General features: G+C 36.8%; 1 protein-coding gene across 3 annotated transcripts; it reads right to left on the reverse strand.

Annotated features, from left to right (window-relative positions):
• Window positions 1–554: 554 nt before the first annotated feature.
• Window positions 555–15,900, reverse strand: LOC149001123 (protein DETOXIFICATION 12-like). Of its 3 annotated transcripts, none has more exons than XM_089139085.1 (7): window positions 15,548–15,900; window positions 8,555–9,099; window positions 8,368–8,454; window positions 8,169–8,225; window positions 1,978–2,216; window positions 1,655–1,860; window positions 555–1,270 (listed from the first exon to the last, which is right to left on the reverse strand). In XM_089139085.1, the coding sequence occupies exons 1-7, from the start codon at window positions 15,779–15,781 to the stop codon at window positions 1,208–1,210; spliced, it is 1,431 nt and encodes a 476-aa protein (XP_088995211.1). In that variant the 5' UTR covers window positions 15,782–15,900; the 3' UTR covers window positions 555–1,207. The 3 variants fall into 3 exon arrangements, with proteins under 3 accessions (XP_088995211.1, XP_088995212.1, XP_088995210.1); XM_089139086.1 differs by lacking the exon at window positions 15,548–15,900 and adding an exon at window positions 10,200–11,662 and having other exon boundaries at window positions 561–1,270; XM_089139084.1 differs by lacking the exon at window positions 15,548–15,900 and adding an exon at window positions 11,669–12,127 and having other exon boundaries at window positions 566–1,270.
• Window positions 15,901–20,022: the final 4,122 nt, after the last annotated feature.

Genomic DNA, 20,022 nt, shown 5'->3' on the forward strand with positions numbered 1-20,022 from the left:
TTCGTAACAAGGCTCATAATATATTTCTACAAATTTCACATTCCTAAATCAATAATCAGGTATCATTTACTTAAAAATATATATTCACAATGTTTTTCGCTAGAATCTCACTTCTCAATTGGAGTGGTTGTGAATTCAACCATTGATAACGACATATGTAATATTCCTATATATAAAAAGCACATTTGTACCCAAAAAAAATGTAATAAACATAAGAACATTGTTTATTTTTTCTAATAAGAACAATCAATGAATGCTTTCCTTGCTAGGAGCAATAGGAGCAATCAATGGCAGATACTAAAGATATATTTCTATAATTTTTTCCTTGGAGCAATCAATGATCAATATCTATATATTTTTTTACAAATCTCTAATTCCCAATTCAATATTCACGTATGCTTTCACTAAATATCTAAATATATTTACGTTCACAAATCGAATTTTATAGTTTTTCTCATGGTGTGGCATCCAAAAGAGGTTGGACCCAGAAAGTGGAAAGAGGGCCCTTCTTCTCCCTCGCCAAAGAAGCCACGCGTGGCGAAACTAGCTAGAAAACCAGCAGCTCCATTTAAATCCCCAGAAACAAAGGTGAGCCTGCACTCAACAAATTTCTCCATTAGGGTTTTAATATCTTCTATGAATGGGAAGACCCCCTGCTTTTAGTGAGCTTCAAACACCATTAGCCAACAAGACCAGTTGACCCAATACTAGACGGACATGGACCAAATTAAGTTAAATACTGTAGACCACTACCCACTTCCAGATTGTTAAAACCACTGGATCTAGAGTTCTTTTGGTCCTTCTGCTGGAAGAAATAAGCTACCTAAATATATAACAAAGATACCAATTGTCGCACTAAAGACATTCATGCCTTATTTAGTATAGAAGTGTCTGATACAGTACGGAATTGAAAGAGCAAAACACCTCAAACAAAGAAACGTGTTACAAATATTGAAGTTGGTAGGGTTTCTAGTAATCAAGGCTAGCATGCCTCTTAAGAATTGCTTGTGAGAATGTTAAGAGTGAGACCTCCTTTGCTCCCCCATCCTTTCACTACACTGCTCTAGTGTTCCTGAGAGTAACAATTGGATAATCGTTCTCAACATTGCTCCCGTTCGCTTTTTCACCTCTTCACCTTGTAGCAACATTTGGATGTGCTACCAGGCCAAAAATGACATGCTAGCTAATTAGTAATATCATTGCTCATTCACTTTAATCCATTCTCTAGTGAAAATCTTCCCTCAAATATTCTCTCCCTAGCCTTGATTGCCTGCAAGAAAAATATTTGGAAAACCAACTTAATTAACAGCTAATGATATGAATAGCAAAATATCAATTGATTCTACATTGAAGATCAACAACCCATAGACCTGGCATCAGATCAATATCTGCAGCAGTTTAGCTGTACAAATGTACAATATTAATATTTGAAACCTTTTCATATATAATTCAAGTTTTACATCTATCTATCCAGGCAATTTATGATTATTTTCCATGAATCACCAGTGAATATGTGCCGGCTTAGTTATTAAGTACATCTTAGTCTGAATATCCTAAAGATTTTGTCTGTTGAACTTAGTATGATTGACGGTACACAGACCAGCTTTGAGTCTTCACAAAATTAAATAATAAGTATAAAACGGGAGATACAGACCTGCTTTTGCCAATTTGTGCAGCCTGTTATAAGAGCTAGCATAGCTGATTGTAAAGTAGAACCAAACAGAATTCCAATCCACAAGCCCTTTCCTCTGAAATGTAGACGGAATGCCAACAAAGCAGCTATAGGAATTCCAAAAATATAGAAAGCCCCAAGGTTGACATAGGCCCCTAAATGCTGCCAACCACATCCTCTAGCAACTCCTACAAATATATGAAGAGAATAAGGTATAGCTAGTTTAACATGCAAATAAGAAGAGAAACCTGAATCTTGTTCAATGACACAGATGAAATACATAGATAGATAGGTGGGAAACCAACCTGAAAGGACTCCTTGCAGGCTGTCCATGATAACTGAGACACAAATTAGAGGAGCCATCTCCTCAACATACTTTATGACTTCCCTCTCATTACTGTAAGCATAACCAAAAATATGTCGGCAGAAAAACAGGGTTGAACTCACCATTAGAGTCTCTGTAACTGCAATAAGCATCACAACACAGACAGCCCTACGAGCTGCATTTGGGTTCCCAGCTCCTAATTCATTTGAAACTCGCGTGCTACAGTGTAGAAGATGCATTCCCATGTTAGTATTACTAACAAATATAGTATAAATAATTAATGAATGATTATGCAATAGTATGTGGACAAGTAGTAGCATAATTATGAATGTTTATATATGGATGTAGAGTTATTGATCAAACAAATGCAGTATTCTATTTATAAAACCAAGAGGCCCACTTCCTTTAATTGTTTTGTTGTGTATTCTCCATGACTCGGAATATGTTCAAGCCTAATCCTTGTTTTGTCATCAACAAAGAGTCTAGTTTCTTGCAATTCTTAGTCCCACATGGTTGCTGCAGTGAAAACAAATGTCATTATCTAAAATGTTCTGGCACCCTTTGCCTTTTTTGGCACGTTCATTTTGGTCCCATTCCGTAAGTAGGGTTTTTTCACTGCTCATTATAAAGTCTCTCAAATCTTTGAGATGTGATAAAAACCCGATTTCTATGGCAATACTCTTTCTCTTCTTATCTCAGTGTTTTTTGTCACTTTCAGAGCTCTATCGTGTACCTTTGCTAACCACAAAGATTGGGAGAAACCTTTAGCTTTCATTTATAAAGGGATTCTAAAAGGAGAAATGCCCCTCGTTGTGTATGTCCAGAATAAGTTTGGGGATTTTTGAACGCATGCCAAGCCGAGACAATTGGGTCCGGAGATCCCTTCTACCTCTGAAAATTCAATGAAAACTATCACTGCCACTTTCTCCCATTTGATTTTCCCTTCTAATATCATCTCTTTATTTCCTGTCAAGCTGGATTGAGGAAATTATTTGGTATGGGAATTATAATTCACGCCACTGCTTCATGCACATAACCTGTTTGGTTAGGTGGACGGCAGTCATCTTCCTCCTCCAATACCATCTCCATCTTCTAGTTCTACTGCTACCAGATCTTTGACTCCTAACCCAGCTTACCTGCAGCAGTGAAAGCAAGATCAAATAATATTGAGTTGGATGATCTCCTCTCTTACAGAAGTACACTCACTCATATTGTTGGTATGTCCACTTCCAATGAAGCATGCTGCACCTTGGAGCAAATATGCCTCAATCCAAGCTTGTGTGATGCAATTGGAGTACCAACTCTCACAGCCAAAGAAAGGCACCTCTTCTATGCCAGATGATCTTCAAAAGGTAAAATCCATAATTGACAATCTTGCTGCATCAGCAAGTCCTGTTTCTGATTAAGATGTGATCCTGGCAACTTTTCGTGGCTTGGGCCCTGAATAGGACTCTTTGGCAACCTCAACAGCTAGGTTCGACCCACTTGCATTGGAAGATTTCACTGGTATGTTACCCAGCCAGGATATTCTTCACAACCAGTGGGTATCTCATCTTGAGCTGCTTCCATAGAAGCCAAAACACCACCTCCACTCAGTCAAACAATGGAAATGCCGAGAACACTACCAGAACTATTACCGTAGTCATGGCAATTGAAGCAACCATTATTATGGTGGAAGAGTTAAAGGATTTTCCCATAATATTGATCAGCAACATAATCACATGAGAATGCAGGTGCTGCCAAATCTGTCATCGCAGCAACGACGCTGCTGCTACATATTATAATAAATTCTACCCATCATATGATTCATATCATCTTCGAGCAGTTGCTGCTCTACCTCAGACTGAGGCTATCCTTGGCACACCAACTGCCTTCTTCAATTCGGCATGGTACCCAGAGTATGGAGCAATCATACATCTGATATGGGAAAAATGAATCAGAGTTCACCATACACAAGAACCAATCATGTCGCATAGGAAATGGTGCAGGGTTTGAAAAATAAACAACATTGGAACTTCTACTATTCATTCTCCTTTATGTCAATTCCAATTGCATGATATAATACATGTTCTAGATATCACCAAGAATCTATTATCAGTTAGCAAGTTCACTGGTGATAATTACATTGTTTACCAATTTCACCCAACTTCTTGCTATGTGACGGACCCATCTACAAGAAAAATCCTACTCCAAGGAATGATTAGACGACCCATATCGTCTCCCACCTCCATCACCGTCAATGTTGCCCACTGTTCACATTGGCGAAAGGGTTCCCAAGTTGATTTGGCATATGACCGATTAGGGCATCCCTCCATCAAGTGTTTGGATTCCATTCTTCACCAACCTTCCATGCCAGTGGCTCCATCTTCTTTTACATCAGTATGTATTCCTACCAAATGGAAAAGCCTTCAGTTACCTTTGCACTGAATAACTCAGTAGCAAACCCTCCATTTGAATTATTGCCCTCGGATATCTAGGGTCCACCACACGCCTCTTCTATTCAGGGTTTTAGCTAATATATTTTGTTTATAGATGATTTTAGCAGATTTGCATGAAAATTTCCTATTATGTCTCGTTCTGATTCATTCTCTATTTTTAAGCATTTTGATGCAGGACAACCAGCATGGAACCAGGATCAAATGAACCAGCAATGGACCAGGCCAGCTCAAGCCAGCCCATTCAATTCAGATGTCTTTTAGAAGGCTAGAAAGAGGCCAAAACACTATCACATGAACAATGTCACAACCCATTATTTGGAATTCAGAATATTCATAGAGAATTTTCCAGGGCCCAAGATCAAATTTTCTGAAGATTTTATTATTCAAAGATTTAGGACCTTAGTTTAGTTTCTATTTTGGTAGTTTCTAACTTTGACTCTATTTCCATAAGATTCTATTGTCACTAGTTACTAGGATATTAGCTTCTATTTACAATCTATTATGTTTCTGTTTCTTGTAAAGCTTTAGCCAAGCTATAAATGGGCAATAAAAAAGAGGAAAATTTTTTGAGAAAAAGAAAGGAGGCTGAATTGAAGCTTCAGATTTGTGCATTTGCACCCCTTTGTCTCGCTCTCTCCCCTTCTCTTCTTCTTCTCATGAGTGTTCTTCTCCTTCTTCTCCTTCTTCAAGACCAATTCTTCCCCCTACTTTCCTTATCCTTCTTTTTTCTCTATTCCATTCTCATTACAATTTATGCCCATGTTGAGAACATTTTAAGACTAAGTTAAAAGTTTTTCAGTCAGATGGGGCCAAGAAATATCAAATTTTTAATCATTCTTTCAGAGAACATGGGATACACTCACCAATACTCTTGTTGCCCTCATATGTAAGAACACAACGGCCAAGCAAAGTGAAAGCATCGCCATATTGTTGAACAAGGTCTCACTCTAATGTCCCATGCATTGGTTCCATAACATTTTGAACATCTAAATTTGAGAAGGAGTATATTTGCTTAACAGGCTGCCTATACTACTGTTGCAACACAGGTCCCCTCATGAGGTTTTCTTCAAAATAAGTATCCTGATTATACCCACTTACGGACAAGCCTGTAATCCCTTGTTACATCCTTACAATAGTTCAAATTGCAATCACGGTCCACGCAATGCATTATTGTTTGTCATAGCAACCAGCACAAGGGGTACAAGGGCTTTCATCAACCTAGTGACTGCACATACATTTCAATACATGTGAAGTTTGATGAACATTGCTTTCCATATGCATCACATGCACCCTCACACCACTACAACCCAACCCCCCCCCCCCAAAAAAATAAAAATAAATAAATATCCAACCTCGTCATTGTTTTGAATGACAACATTGTAATCCAATCTCAAAGCCCACCCAATAATGACCCACATAGGTCCAATCTAGATTCTCCCATTCCTAACAACTCTAACCTGCAATTAATTTTGGTCGCACCAAATTCAACACTATAGCGACCCATAGTCCAATCATTTTGAGCTCATACCAACCAAACTACACTATCACTTGGCCCACTAGATCCATCACAAAATAGTGCTCCAGCAAGCTCACTAAATCCATGGCATCGGCCCAACCTCAGAACCATATCAGTTTATGTTCAACTACATCAGCTCTTCCACCACTTGACCCATTCCAAATAGAACCTCTAGGTCCACCATCCCATGCAAACCCATCTCAAATCTGGTATAGTGAAACCCATCTCAGAATTCAATGTCATGAGTTCTGACAACTAAATACCCCCTACTCACAGTTAATCTAATTGATACTAACCCTACTGATGTTGAACTCTTAATTTATACCAAAGCAAGCAAAGATCCTAAATGGAGGGAGGCAATGAGTGACGAATTTAATGCATTACTTCACCGTGGAACATGACAATTTATACCTTACACATCAAATATGAACCTAGTTTCCAACAAGTACGTATACAGAATTAAGCAAAATGCAGATGGTTCCATTTCATGATACAAAGCCCTCCTTGTTGCAAAAGGCTTTCATCAAAGTGAGGATACTAACTACATTGGTACATTTAGTACAGCTGTGAGCCCAACCAACATCCGAGTTATTTCTCCATTGAAATCTAAAATGGATGGCAGCTTCGACAACTTGACAAACAGAATGGATTCCTCAATGGCGCCATAGAGGAAGATGTGTATGTCTCAACCAAAGGGAATTGCACATCCAGCTTTCCCTAAGCATGTTTATCATCTCAAGAAGGCTCTCTAGCTGGGCCAGTTTCCAGAGAAAATTGGGTGTCATTCTTTAGCTTCAAATTCAGCCCTCTGTATTCATAAAACCAAGCACCATCGAATATTTCTCCTAGTATATCTCAATGACATCATTGTCGCCAGCACAAATCTAAAGCTGATTTAAGATTATCACAACCACCAACAATGAATTCTCCATGTAGGACTTAGAGGACCTACATTATTTTCTAGGAATCAAGGTAGTGAAAGACTCTAATGGTCTCCATTTGTCACAGACCAAGTATAGCCTAGATTTATTGCATTGAGAAAACACGACAAATGCAAAACCAATGCCCACCTGAACTACGATCTCAACAGCAATCCCAAGCACAACTGCAGATTTCAAGACCCCTCGTATAGAAGCATAGTGGGTGAATTGCAATACTTGAGCTTGACAAGACCAGACATAGCTTTCTCTGTGAACCAAGTTTGCCTACTGTACAAACCCCCTTGGATCAATGGGCTGCTATCAAAAGAATTCTTAGATAAATTAAGAACACCATCCAAGGTCCTCAACTGAGTCTGAGTACAAAACTGTGGCAAATGCAACAGCAGAAGTCATGTGGTAACAACAATTGCTGAAAGATCTTGGCCATCCAATCACTGCCCCAACACTCTTTGATAACATATGGGCAACTTACCTTGTGGCCAATCCTCTATTTCATCCACGTGTAAAACACATAGAGATTGACTACCGCTTCATCAGAGAAAAAGTGGCAGCCAAGAGGCTACATGTGTGATTTCTGTCAACTCAAGGTCAACAGGCTGACATACTAACCAAAAGGTTACCAGAACCACAATTCAAGGCAGTACAGTCAAAGCTAGAACAAGCCGATTCGCTTGCAGGGGAATGTAATGGAACATTCAGAAGTTCAAAATTTGAATGTTGTGTTGAAGGAGTCAACACTGATAGGAGCTGTCAGCTGTTAAGTGCAATTCCAAACCGAATTTATAGGATGACTTTTACTCAAACTCAGCTACTTTGTTGTATTCATATTGTAACTCTTTTAGATATATCTAATAAATATGTGCCTTCCTTCATTGAAGAGGTGGTGAAGGAAAACCACTTCAGCCAATCTCTTATGTTGTGTAATCTTGAGCACGATTGCAACACTTCTACGATTTCCTAAGAGAGTTGACTTATCATGGTAGGTTGAAGTGTAAAGTACCTAGAGTCAACCAAAAAGGGAGATTTACACCCTAACAAAGAGTATTATCTGTGACCTGACACAATCATACAGTGCAGCTGCAATTGTTTTGAAGTTCTTCATTCTAATATACTGATGCAGATGTCTACTGAAGAAAGAGAAATCTTATACTCATTGCTGTTTGTCATAAAAGCCTACAGATAAGAAAATGATTGTTCATGCATGACATATATCTAGAAAAAGAGTACGTTAAAGGAAAATGAAAGAGGATCTAGTGGGAGAAATTTCAGAGCAAACCTTGCAGCAGCACCAACTCCATATGGTATTGCATAGAGCACCGAGATAGTAGTGAGACTGTAGACAAAGTATAGATTAGAAATCTTACCTTCTACAAAGTGAGTGCTAATAACCAAACCTCTGCAATCTAAAGCTTCAATCCCTATTCTCTAACTTTAAATATTCAGCAGCAAGAAAATAAGAATTGAGAAAATCATACCAGATTGAAAGTACTGAAGTCTCAAGCTCTGGATTTGGTAAAAGCCCAGATAACAAGACGAGCAGCTCAAAAGACCACCACTCAAGACTAGAATTATCACAACCACAAAAGTTTGTTAAAAAAAGGAAATGGTTTGGGAAAGAAATACTTTTACTTCTTCAACAAATAAATAAAGGAGGAAATATACCAAACCATCACAGCAGATGGGATAGCGAGTCGGAAAAACTCGCTGATACTTTGAAGTGCCTCCATTGAGAACGGCACACGAGTTTTTTCACAAGAGGGAGAGTACTTCATGTACATTATGAGGAAGATCGTGTTTAACCAATAGGATATGCCGATTGATAATGCAGCTCCAATGTTTCTTAATCCTGACTTAAACACTAGGATCCAACAAAGGGGGATGTGGAAAACCAGAGTCGCGCAGGAGCTTAAAAGCATGGGAAGGATCATACTTTGAGATTGGTAGTATCTGACTAGTGGTTGAAGGGTCGCATAAGCTAGCAGCGCAGGAATAAGCCACATTGCATATTTGCCAGCTTCAGCTGAGATTGAAGGGTCCTGACCTATTAAAGAAAGCAGCTTTCCCAAGAAGATCCATATTAGGGAAAGAGGGAGACAAACCAGGGCGAGAGAGACAATAGCGCTGTATGTATGAATCCCAAGCTTTTTATATTGCTGTGCTCCATAAGCCTGCCCACACATGGTTTCCAATGCACTTGCCATTCCTAACTGCTTATCAAGAAGAGAACTCCATTAGTATACCTTTTTTTTTTTTTTTTTTTTTGGGGTGTTGGGGGGGGGGGGGGGAACATTAATGAATATTAACTACCAGAAAAGTTATATCTAGAAAACAAACAATAATAAGTTTTATACACACACTAAATTCATCAAAGATGGAAAGCCTACCATTCCCTTCTAAAGCACCATAGTTGCTGGAAATTGTAGCAGCATACAAGCAACCCATAAAAGTAACATCACACAATAGAACAGGAATCAAGTACAACTATTTTTACACTCTTATGATTGTAGTACAGGATCTAGGTCCCTGTGAGACAATGGCTCCCATTTTATGACCCCTTGATAACTGTAACAGAACAATCCATTAGGGGCAGAAAATATTTAGGATAAGTTGTCTAATTCAAGATATGTGAACAGTCAGTATGTCAGAGCATCTGACATCACCATTAGTTCAAAGAGGGATTGGAAAATGTTTGAGAAGTCTTGGAAGAAAGCTGAACATCAACAAGTGAAAAGAAGGAAGAACCGAATTTGACAGGTGAATCGTCAAAGATACCCAAATCCATCCAATGTTTAGCCTACTATGTTAATTTAAATGGCTGAAAAGTGGGATGATACAGTGGCTTTTAAGTCATGTGTGTTTGAATACTTTTCCGTTATAATCATTGACAAAAGTATGCTTAAGTAGTACTGCTTAAAATGCATGACTATGGATATTTGATCACTTTATGATTTTTAAGCATCAAAATGTAGGAAATTGTTTCTTTTTTCTTTTTTTGGGTTACAATGTAGGAAGTTGTTTCATGTTACTAATTCATTGCGGGTCTTGAAACAACCTCCTCATAAAAGAAAAGATACTAGTATGTACAATATGACCGTTCTAAAAGAAACCGGACTCACAGCATTGACAGCCTTGTTTACTGAGATGCTCTTTTTAGTTCTCAGAATGTATAATAAACATGTGGGCAATCCCTCAACAGTAATATAACCCTGTGATATAAGCATACCTCACCGATTCGGTTAGTCTCATAAGCTTTACAGCCCAATGATAAACTCAGAGAAACAACTTATATTTATAAGCTACGAATTACCTGGCTCTCTGTGTCTTCTTCGTTTCAAGAAGTGAGCTACCCAGAGTCCTCTCTTTGAAATCAGTACGTCACGGCCCTTTGTCATTTTGCAGGACTGACCTTATGGAGCATCTTTCCATGCTCAAGGTTAAGGGAGTCCATTATGAGGCCATCTATACATAAATAAGAGAGTTGGGACAATAAGAGGTGCAAATAGGTCCCATCGTTTCAATGGTGGATCCCCATCCACCAAGGAATCACACTTGAACCAGGACTGTCTGAAGTTTTTCACTCTGGTTCCTCTGTACATCATGAGAGTTAATCATGAACTCAAATCATGGGAAAATGAGTAATTTCATTTTCGAGACATTTTCTAACATGTCATATACTTCATTAGAGGTAGGCCACCAGTAAGTCTCACATGACCCACACCAAATGCATGGTGAAGCATCAGGGAGCAGACGCAGAGGTGATCCGAACGGTACAGGGTTAGAGGGTTATCATGGGCATTTATTTCTTAGAGTTACAGGATCTTAGATGAACCAAACAGACACCACCACAGCAAACCTTGCAGGTATTAGACAACCCTTGCCTGTGGGCCTGAATCATGAAACCTGATTCATGAAAGAGACTAAATCAAAAAGGGATTAGGGTGAACAAATGGTTTTTTTATACCGAGAAAATAAATAAAAAAAGAGACAAAAGTGGAGAAGCATGAACCTACGCCACTGGGCAAGAAGCCTAAACACGGGTTCTTGACGGTGACATGTGCGCGTTGCCAAGGAAACTTTTTTTTTTTTAAGTGGAACTGTGGAAGTCCACTGTCCGCATACTCATCGACGATTCACTCAACCAAAAACAAATCCCCTTTCTGTGGTTTTTCAGAGACTCGAAAGAAAAAAAAACAGAAAAAAACAGAAGCTACAGTCTCTATCATTTTGGATGAAAAGTCATCAAACTCCACTAGAAAAAGTAGCCGGGATATTCACGTAACTAGTAATCACTGAACGGCGAACTACCAAGTACGTCCAAGTTCTAATGATCATCTTTTTGGACACTGATCTGAGTCCTAATGTAATCAAATACAATGTTTAGAGTCTTCCACTAAAAAATAAAGTTCAGAGAATCGCGCATTCGCATGTGATAAAACGACAAGGAAGCTAAGATTTTGTCGGGCATTAGATCATAGAAAATTTGGATACACCCTTCCCTGGACGTCTCGGTTAGGCTTTTCTAAACTCAGAACCCTATTCGATACTGAAATTGCCCCGGAAATAAAACAAAATTTAAAAATTTATAAAAGAAAAATAAGAACTGCAGTAACGAAAATGGATATACTATTGAAAGATTGAAATCAAAAGAAAAATTATAGAAGATAAATTTAAGGAAAAAAATCGATTGGAGATGCTATTAATCCACCATCCACACTGATCGGGAAAAAAAAGTTGAATGAACGATGAGAGGAAGGAGAAGATTCAGAGAGAACTTACGAGAACACTGAAGCCGGTAACGCTGGTAAGGGAAGTGGCAATAGCGGTGCTGGAGAGTTCAAGCTCACCGAGATGGCCAACCATCATTAAAGAGATGACCTGAAGTAGGTATTGCGACAGTGTGACCGCCACCATTGGACCTGCTAAGAATACAACGTTCTTCACTTCTTCCACTATCACTCTCCATCTCAAATCCTCTTCTCCTCCTCTCTCCTTCGCCAACAATCCTTCCTCCATCCCTAAACCAACTTCAAATGTCGTGCGATTCGCAGCTGCAGAGATAAAATTTCTATAGGCGGTGCTAACTGATAAGCTTCTGTTCGCCGTCAACGGGAAGTGGAAGAACACACAAATGAGATGTTATTTTTAGGTGCTTTTATAGTGTAACGTGACGGTAACAAGCTGTCGTTAACGTACGGGTTCTGTTATCTTACGAAACGGGTTCTGTTATGTTGTGACGTGAATTTTTGCATAAAAGCTTGTATCCTGCGCCATAAATGTACAGGATCATCAAGCCGAAATTCTAATCCTATCGCCCAAAGTGCATGGCGCAGGACCCAAGCAAGGTCCGAATATTTGTACTCAACTTCAAAGATAGACTATTTCCGCATATTTTGTATATTTTGTAGGATCGACTCCTTTACCATCAACGTTTTCTATGTCCACTTGCGAAATCATTGTGACATGTGGGACTTTTGCTTTAGGATTTCGAGCAATAGTTCTTATAACGTTGTTCTACAGATTGGTGAATAAATTTTCATTATGTTATTCTCTTACGTAGTGTAAAGTTATTTCTCTTCGCTCATAAACTAGTAAACTGCATTTCTTTCTCTTCACTCGTAAGCTAGCATACCACGTTTGCGTGATTATCACGTTAAATTTATGCATTATTTATTTTTTTTTCTATTTCAATTCACGATTATTAATGACCGTGCTGAGTTCTAACTGTTTTACTCAAGTTTTAACTGGGTTTAGATTGATAACTTTGGCAACTCGTGAACTAGTATACCACATTAGCATGTGAATCACGTTAAATTTCTGCATTCTTTTGTTCTCTTTGTATTTCAATTCGTGATTTATTAATGATCATTTTAATTATTTTAAACAAGTTTGAACCGGATTCAGATTAATAACTTTGGTTCCAAGGGGAATCCAAGTGAGAAATACCAATACTTTTCTCATTGAAGAGCTCATTTGTTCGAATCTCCTTGTGGTATATCCATATATATATAATAGTCACTCATCTCCTTGTGATATATCCATTTATATAATATTCATCATCTCCTATTAAAATAAGTACCAATTCAAAAAAAAAAAAAATAGAGTAAAAGATAACTCAATAAAAATTGAAATATATATGTTATCTTTCAATAGAAAGAAATATAAAAATATATTCTCATAAGAAAATTGATGAAAACCGGTGAAGTTTTTTTTTTATTCAGAATTTCATTAGAAAACTAGAAGAAAAAAATTCCGACAAAATGTTTTGTCAACAATAAACTGTGGGTCATGATAACCAAAGTCTTGAAAAAAATTGAGTTTTTTTATCTTTTGGGATCTGAGGTTTATTCGATCAGACATATACATACTTCAACTACATCTTTAGGAAAATTTTTATATAACTAATATAGTCAAAGCTTCGCCCTGGTCTCAAGAAAGTTTGAACTCTAACATCCTACATATAAGTGTTGATCATTTGTCTGGTTGTCTAAATTATTTGAAAAAAATATTAAACAAATTCAAATTCAAAATCCCCACTATAATCAACTTTGCTGCTCAATCGCCCATTGATTGAAGTTCTTTTATACTGACAAAGTTTCTATCACATTTTTTTTCATAAATTTATCCAAATATATAATAGGGTTTTGTTTCAAAGAAAAATAATAAAATAAATTGCTCGAACTTGTGACCAGATTATTTAATATGATGTTATGGCCATTTAATTGCATAATAGTTAATACATAAACCTTTTCAAAAAATATAAGTTTATAATAAATAGAAATAAAAAAGAGAGAAAAAAAAGTTATTGTTCATCACTTTGTTTTAATAATAATAAAAGAAAGAGAAAAAACTTACTTTTGAAAAGCAAGATCAAGGCGGCTGCTTTATGACTAATAAAAATATTACAAGTTTAATATAGTAATCACTTTTAAATTAAGGGTCAAGCTGGCTAGTTTTGGTGATTAATCCAAAAATGCTATACAATAAACCAATCAATGGGCTATCTCTTTTTTTTTTTTTGGTTGCCAATCGACTCGGGTTGCACACCTGACTGTGGTGGGTGAGTCTCCCAACGAAAATTTTTTGCATCCACAAGGTTTCAATACCGAAACATTGCTTAAGTGGACCAAGTTGCTTACCACTTGGACCAACCCCCGTTGGTAGATCTGTGATGTTGATGCTTTTACTAACTAGAAGTGGAATCGGACCAGCCTCCCTTTGAACTTACGGTGAAGTCCTTCCAATTTTGATGTGACTTCACCTACTAAGACATTTTATGCCCAAAAGAAAAAACTACTAAAATATCATCATGTGGGATTGATCCAAGACTCTAATTTGAGACTTTGGTAGTCCTGGACAATGAAACCATATCCTCCACAATCTTGTTTCGAACTTCAATGCTGCACATAAATGCGAAGCATATGTTATCGACGGTCTAAATCAAATTTCTACCAAGATTTTGATCTCGACCTTCTATTTCGAAAGTTAAATAGACTGTCAAGATATAAATCTCAATCGATGTTTTATCTCTACTGTCAATAGCACAGTTAATGTGCAAAACTGAGGTTTAACTCCACCATCTTGATCTCGACCATGAGCGACACAGTTAATGTGCAACACTGAATTTCAACCCCACCATCTTGACATCACTTCACCTACTGAGGCATTTCCTATCAAAAAGAAATATAAAAAAAAAAAGCACTAAGATATCGTTGGTGTTGTGAAAAAGTCATTGGGGGTTGGACTGATCTGAGACTCTGACTGGTCCTTGAATATATAATGGAAGTATGGAACCATGTCCCCCACAATCATGAATCATCATGGTTTTTAGACTTCTAGACTTTTAGGCTTTTAGACTTTTTAGTACATGGGATTGAAACACGTATCATCAACATTAAAACGTCAGAGTATCAGATTTTGGATCCCTGGATATTTTTGGTATCAAACAGCTTTATTCTCAACTTATTGGTTTTCTTTTTCATTTTTTCTTAGTCACTTCAACCCAAGGGCCCCAAAAAAGACAAACTACTTTTGGGTGGATGAGTCTAAAACATACGAATAAACCTCAACCACACAGTGTTGCTACTTGCTAGCATGTACAAGACGGAATATCCAAACTAGAGAATCAGCCATGGTGTTCATTAATTTCCTAAGAACAAAAGAAAACTTATAAATTTTAACTTTGTCTCTTATCAATAAATAATTAATTAAAGACAAGATCTGCTCATGTCATGCATGTTGATCCTATTTAAATAAAATTATTGTTAAATTTGTATCTTAATATCATAGCAATCCTTGTTTGATTAACTACCAAATAAAAAAGAAAGAAAACTAACCACCTCACAGATGGTGCAAACCTGAATTTTGATAGAACTTCCATACAAAAAGAAGAATATTGATACAAGTTCCATTTAATCTATTCTCCTTTTAATTCACATATTTTTCAAGATGTTGATAAATTTTTATTCTTCATAAACTATAAAAGTAGGGATTTAGGTCTTCTTCATCCGAGCAAGTTGTTTGTCCATCCCCCATACTCTGGGTGTACCATGGGCAAGCCATTTCAAAGTGCGGGGGAATTGGGTGGGTGGCTTGCCCGAACGGAGAAGATCTGTTTTCGAAAAATAGAACCATGCACTGAAGAAAAAGAAGACTTACAAGGAGACTAAAGCCAGTAATGTGGGTGAGAGAAGTGGCAATGGCAACGCTAGAGAGTTCATAGACACCCTGGTGGCCAGCCATCATCATGGAAATGAGCTGAAGCGAGTCCTCCAACAAGGTGATCACTACCATTGGCCCTCCTAGACGCCCAATGTTCTTCACTTCTTCCACTATCTTGCTCCTTTTGATAAAAAACACTCCTTTCTCTTCTGCTAACAAACCCTCCTCCATCTTCTACCTAGCCTTTGAAACTTATGCTGATTGGTTACTCACATAGACAGATGAAGAGGAGGTGATATAAGGGTTAGCTAGCTAGCTTTTCTTCCCCCTCACAAGAGAGGACCACATACCATTTTCTCATGTTTTATGTACTTGTAGAAAAGGGAAGGAGGGAATGGATGAGTGTTTTTAGATCTAGTGCATCCAGCCTACATGCGTTCAATCCTTCTAACCACTAGATGGAAGACATGCGGACAGATTTAAATGAAACTATCGGATTTGATCACTTGCTTTAAAACTGAACTTAAGTTATGGCCAAAATCTAATGGTTGCATTTAAACCCGTCTACATATTGTCCATCTAGTGGTTGAACAGACTGACTGCATAGAGGGCTAAACACAAAGGATCTAAATTTAGCGTTTTCTCTTCTATATGTGTTCCCCATATGCATGGGTTGTGATGTGATAACTCGTTTTTGTCGTGAGAATAAAAAAATTGAATACAATATAGTTTTGCTAAGACAAGCTCTTAATTATAGACCATTTTTGAAGATCATGCACATTCACCTCTGGGAGGAATTGCTTTTAAACATTTGATTAGTAAGAATGCTTCAAAAAATTTTTTCCCATTTAGATAGACAACTTGTGTTGTTGGATTTGGTTTGACACCTTTAAGGATGGGATGTAAAAGCTCGTGCTTCTTTTATGTTCATATGTACAACACAAAAGCAATTTAAAGTTAACTTGTGGTCCATATGGTACAACACAACTGGTCTAGTAATCCATGCACATATCACATGCGCAATAATGCATATTGCATTTGTAGTAGCTGATTCATTTTTTCCATAAAATTTAAACAGATAAAAATGTCATGGCCCATGGGTCCACTTATCGAAGGTCAAACATAACAACCCTAGTTAGTCCTTCCCGACAACTTTCTTTTCTATTTTGTAGGCTTTTCTTTTCTATTTTGTAGGCTCGACTTCAATTAATGTACAACACTGTGTTGCAAATGACGAAATTTTGATATCGACCTTCTGTTTCTGTATTTTGTGGTTCGACTTCAGTGTTCTGTAATTAATGCATAGTATTGTGCTATGAATGACCTCTCGACTGTCGGTTTTAGAAATGGATGGTCAAAATGGAAATCTCGTTCGATATCTTAATCTCGACCGTTCACTTCAAGTGCTAGAGATTAATTGTAAAGCACCCAAATAATTTTTCTATTTTGTTCCACAGTTTTAAGTTCTATCTAAAATTATTTAAAAGAGATTCAAGTATATTCTAGAAAAAGTGTTTGCATCAACACAATGGTACAAAGGGCCACTATACTATCCTCGTCTCATGAAAGATCAAATCATCGTCCTTGTTGATGCAGCGACCCGTGCTTTTTTTTCAGTCCCCATGCTAGTGTAAGAGTCACGTGCTTCAAATCAGAAAAACCTTCCCCGTATACTTTGTAAAAGTACTCCCACATGGATCATTCGCCACGGAATATTCTATGGATTTGTCCATTTTTTTCGGTTCGACTTCAGTTTTGTGCAATAATTGCTCAAGTGCACTGTGTTGTCGACGATCGAGATTGAAATCCAAGATCTCGACCGTTCGTTTAATGTGCAGCATCCGAGCAATTTCTATTTTTTTCTTCTTTGAGATTCTTTGAAATATCAATATAGGGGAATGTACAATCAAGTGTGACTCCTAGTTAATTAATGGCAGGAAAGAGTTAAGTAGTGTGAAATAATTGCTCAAGTGCACTGTGTTGTCAACGGTTGAGATCGAAATCCGAGATCTCAACCATTCGTTTAATGTGCAGCACCCGAGCAATTTCCACTTTTTTCTTCTTTGGGATTCTTTGAACTAGCAATATAAAAGGGAATGTACAACCAAGTGTGACTCCTAGTTAATTAATGGTAGTAAAGAGAGTGAAAACTGAGGGGCCATAAGATCCAAGTTCGGATCAGCTCCCCATGTGTACTCATGATGGTTTTGAACCACACAAGGTGAGACTGATATAAGGCTTAATGAGATTTTTTATTATTAATTTTTTAATATTTACAAGGGAGACCCACTCCCTATTGTATACTTCAAAATGGAAAACAATAGGGCATCCTTTGTTTGCAAATGTAGAGTTAAAATAAAAAATTAAAAAATAAACATGTGTAACCCATATATAATTGGGGTGGAGATCACAAAAGAAATGAAAAGAATTTTGTAAAAAGTTTCAAAATAGGACCTACTTTATTATTTTCTATATATATTTTTAACAAAATTTCACATATTTTGTGAGGGTATTGAAAAAAGATGGGATAGACCTTAAAGAAAGAAGTTTGTTTACTATTTTTTTTTATTCCAATAAACCAAACAAGTCACATTTGGAAATTTCATGAAAAAAAAATTAATTTTTCATACATTTTTTATTCATTTTTTCCTACCCTAGTTCAGATCTAGTAATTACGTGATCCAAATTCTTAGGTTGTGTTCTCGCCATGCCACAATGACGAGATTTCTTTATTGCAATGTAATAATCGTGAGTTGGAATGAGAGAATAATGTATTTGGTCATCAATGATAAAAGATAAATTATACATTAAAATAACACTTCCATCCACAGGAATGGTACGTAGAAACTTTAGGCATTGGCAAATCCACTTCAACAACCATTTCCTTTATAATTCTTAAATCAAGCTAGAGATCTTTAGAGAGAACAAAGATGCCGAAGCGTGAGAGATTAGGCTGCGAGAGAGATGAAGAGTGAGAGACATTGGAAACACTAACTATGACGTGACTAGTGTGTGTGAAGCCAAATTTTTCGAAAAGTATCATGCCTCTAGAATTTGTAGTGATCTTAAGGTTCTTGATCCCTACAAATGCGAGAGGAAGGAGGAAGAGAGACAAGAAAATGAGTTCATTTATTCTCTGACATTCCATTCAACCCCTAAACTTGACATGGAAAATCAAATCCTAAGAAATAAGGAATTAGAATCGATAGAGTTAGGTTTCTTGTTGAAAATTTGAACACTATTAAGCCCTTAAATATAAGAACAAAAAATTATATTTAAAATATAATCCTTGCTATTTAATTTCAAAACCGTTTGATTCCTTTATGTCACATGGCAAAATCTGGGCCTTCATGTTGCAGGTGGTCGCAAATAAAAAACCCACTTAAGTTGCCAATGATGATGAGTTACTAAAACGGTTAAAGGCCCAACCTCCTAGGGGAGATCTTGGTTTCGCACCCATTCGGTGGCATTAACCTCATATCCAAAAAAAATCTCACTTAAAACAGTTAAATCAGACACTATGTTACTATGTAAAAAAAAACTCGAATGTGCTTATAATATTTAGGTATTATTTCACATTCAAGGATTTTCAATATTTTAAATTTACAATACCATATCCTTTACTAAATCAAATTTACAATATCATATCCTTTACTAAATCTCCGTCAAGCCTAACAAAACGATGAAACCTCCAAACCTAAGAAATGGACCAAACCTCATTGGAACTCCTCAATGTTGGTTGAAATAAGAAGATAACTCCTTACCGGGGGTCACAATCTAGTATTACAACGATCTCAACGACAGCAACGATTCAACTATATTTTTAAAGGATTTTCAAATTGAGTTAATCGAGAACCAAATTCCCATAATTCGTTTCTTCTAGAATTCATTTCCAATTTTAGTTCTACCCAAAAAAACATTCCCAATCTTGTTTGAAGTCTTCTTCTTGCTGATCTTTCCCCGATTTCTGTAGACGACCAATTAGTAATCTAAGGATGTGCCGATTCCGAAACAAATGGTTAGAAAAAAAGAAAAAAAACATGAACAGAAGATTTCCTTAAGAGTACCTTTAACAGAAACCTTAAATAAAAAAAGGAAAAAAAAGAAAAAGAAAAAGAAAAAAAACAGAATGTGTGATCTTATAAAATCTTAAAGAAAAGTTACAAAACAAATAGATGATTTCCTTAATAGTACCTTAACAGAAATCTTAAATCTAAACTATGATTTTGTTTTGCTTTTTTTGCTGGGGATGGGTTTCAATGAGCGACTCTTGGGCTTCCATTTATTTCAGTCAAGGGTTTGATTCTATAAATTTAAAATTTAACAAACCTTTAATTGAAAAGAAAATTATAATCATAAGTAATCTATCAGTGTTCTAATTAGGATCCTTGGAGTGAAATTTATGTGCGTTACTAATTTGATGATCGGTTATGTATAAAGGTATTAAAACACTTGCGGACGGCATGTAATAT

This window comes from Hakea prostrata, chromosome 11, assembly GCF_041222555.1.
Source record: "Hakea prostrata isolate BN-2017 chromosome 11, UWA_Hpros_2, whole genome shotgun sequence".
Classification (NCBI taxonomy): domain Eukaryota; kingdom Viridiplantae; phylum Streptophyta; class Magnoliopsida; order Proteales; family Proteaceae; genus Hakea; species Hakea prostrata.

Coding starts and splice junctions, on each gene's coding strand:
- LOC149001123 (XM_089139084.1), bottom strand. CDS start 11,905: ATGGAGGAAGGATTGTTGGCGAAGGAGAGAGGAGGAGAAGAGGATTTG. Junction 8,455..8,554: donor CCATCTGCTGTGATGGTTTG/GTATATTTCCTC, acceptor TGATAATTCTAG/TCTTGAGTGGTGGTCTTTTG. Junction 1,271..1,654: donor GCACAAATTGGCAAAAGCAG/GTCTGTATCTCC, acceptor TTTTTCTTGCAG/GCAATCAAGGCTAGGGAGAG.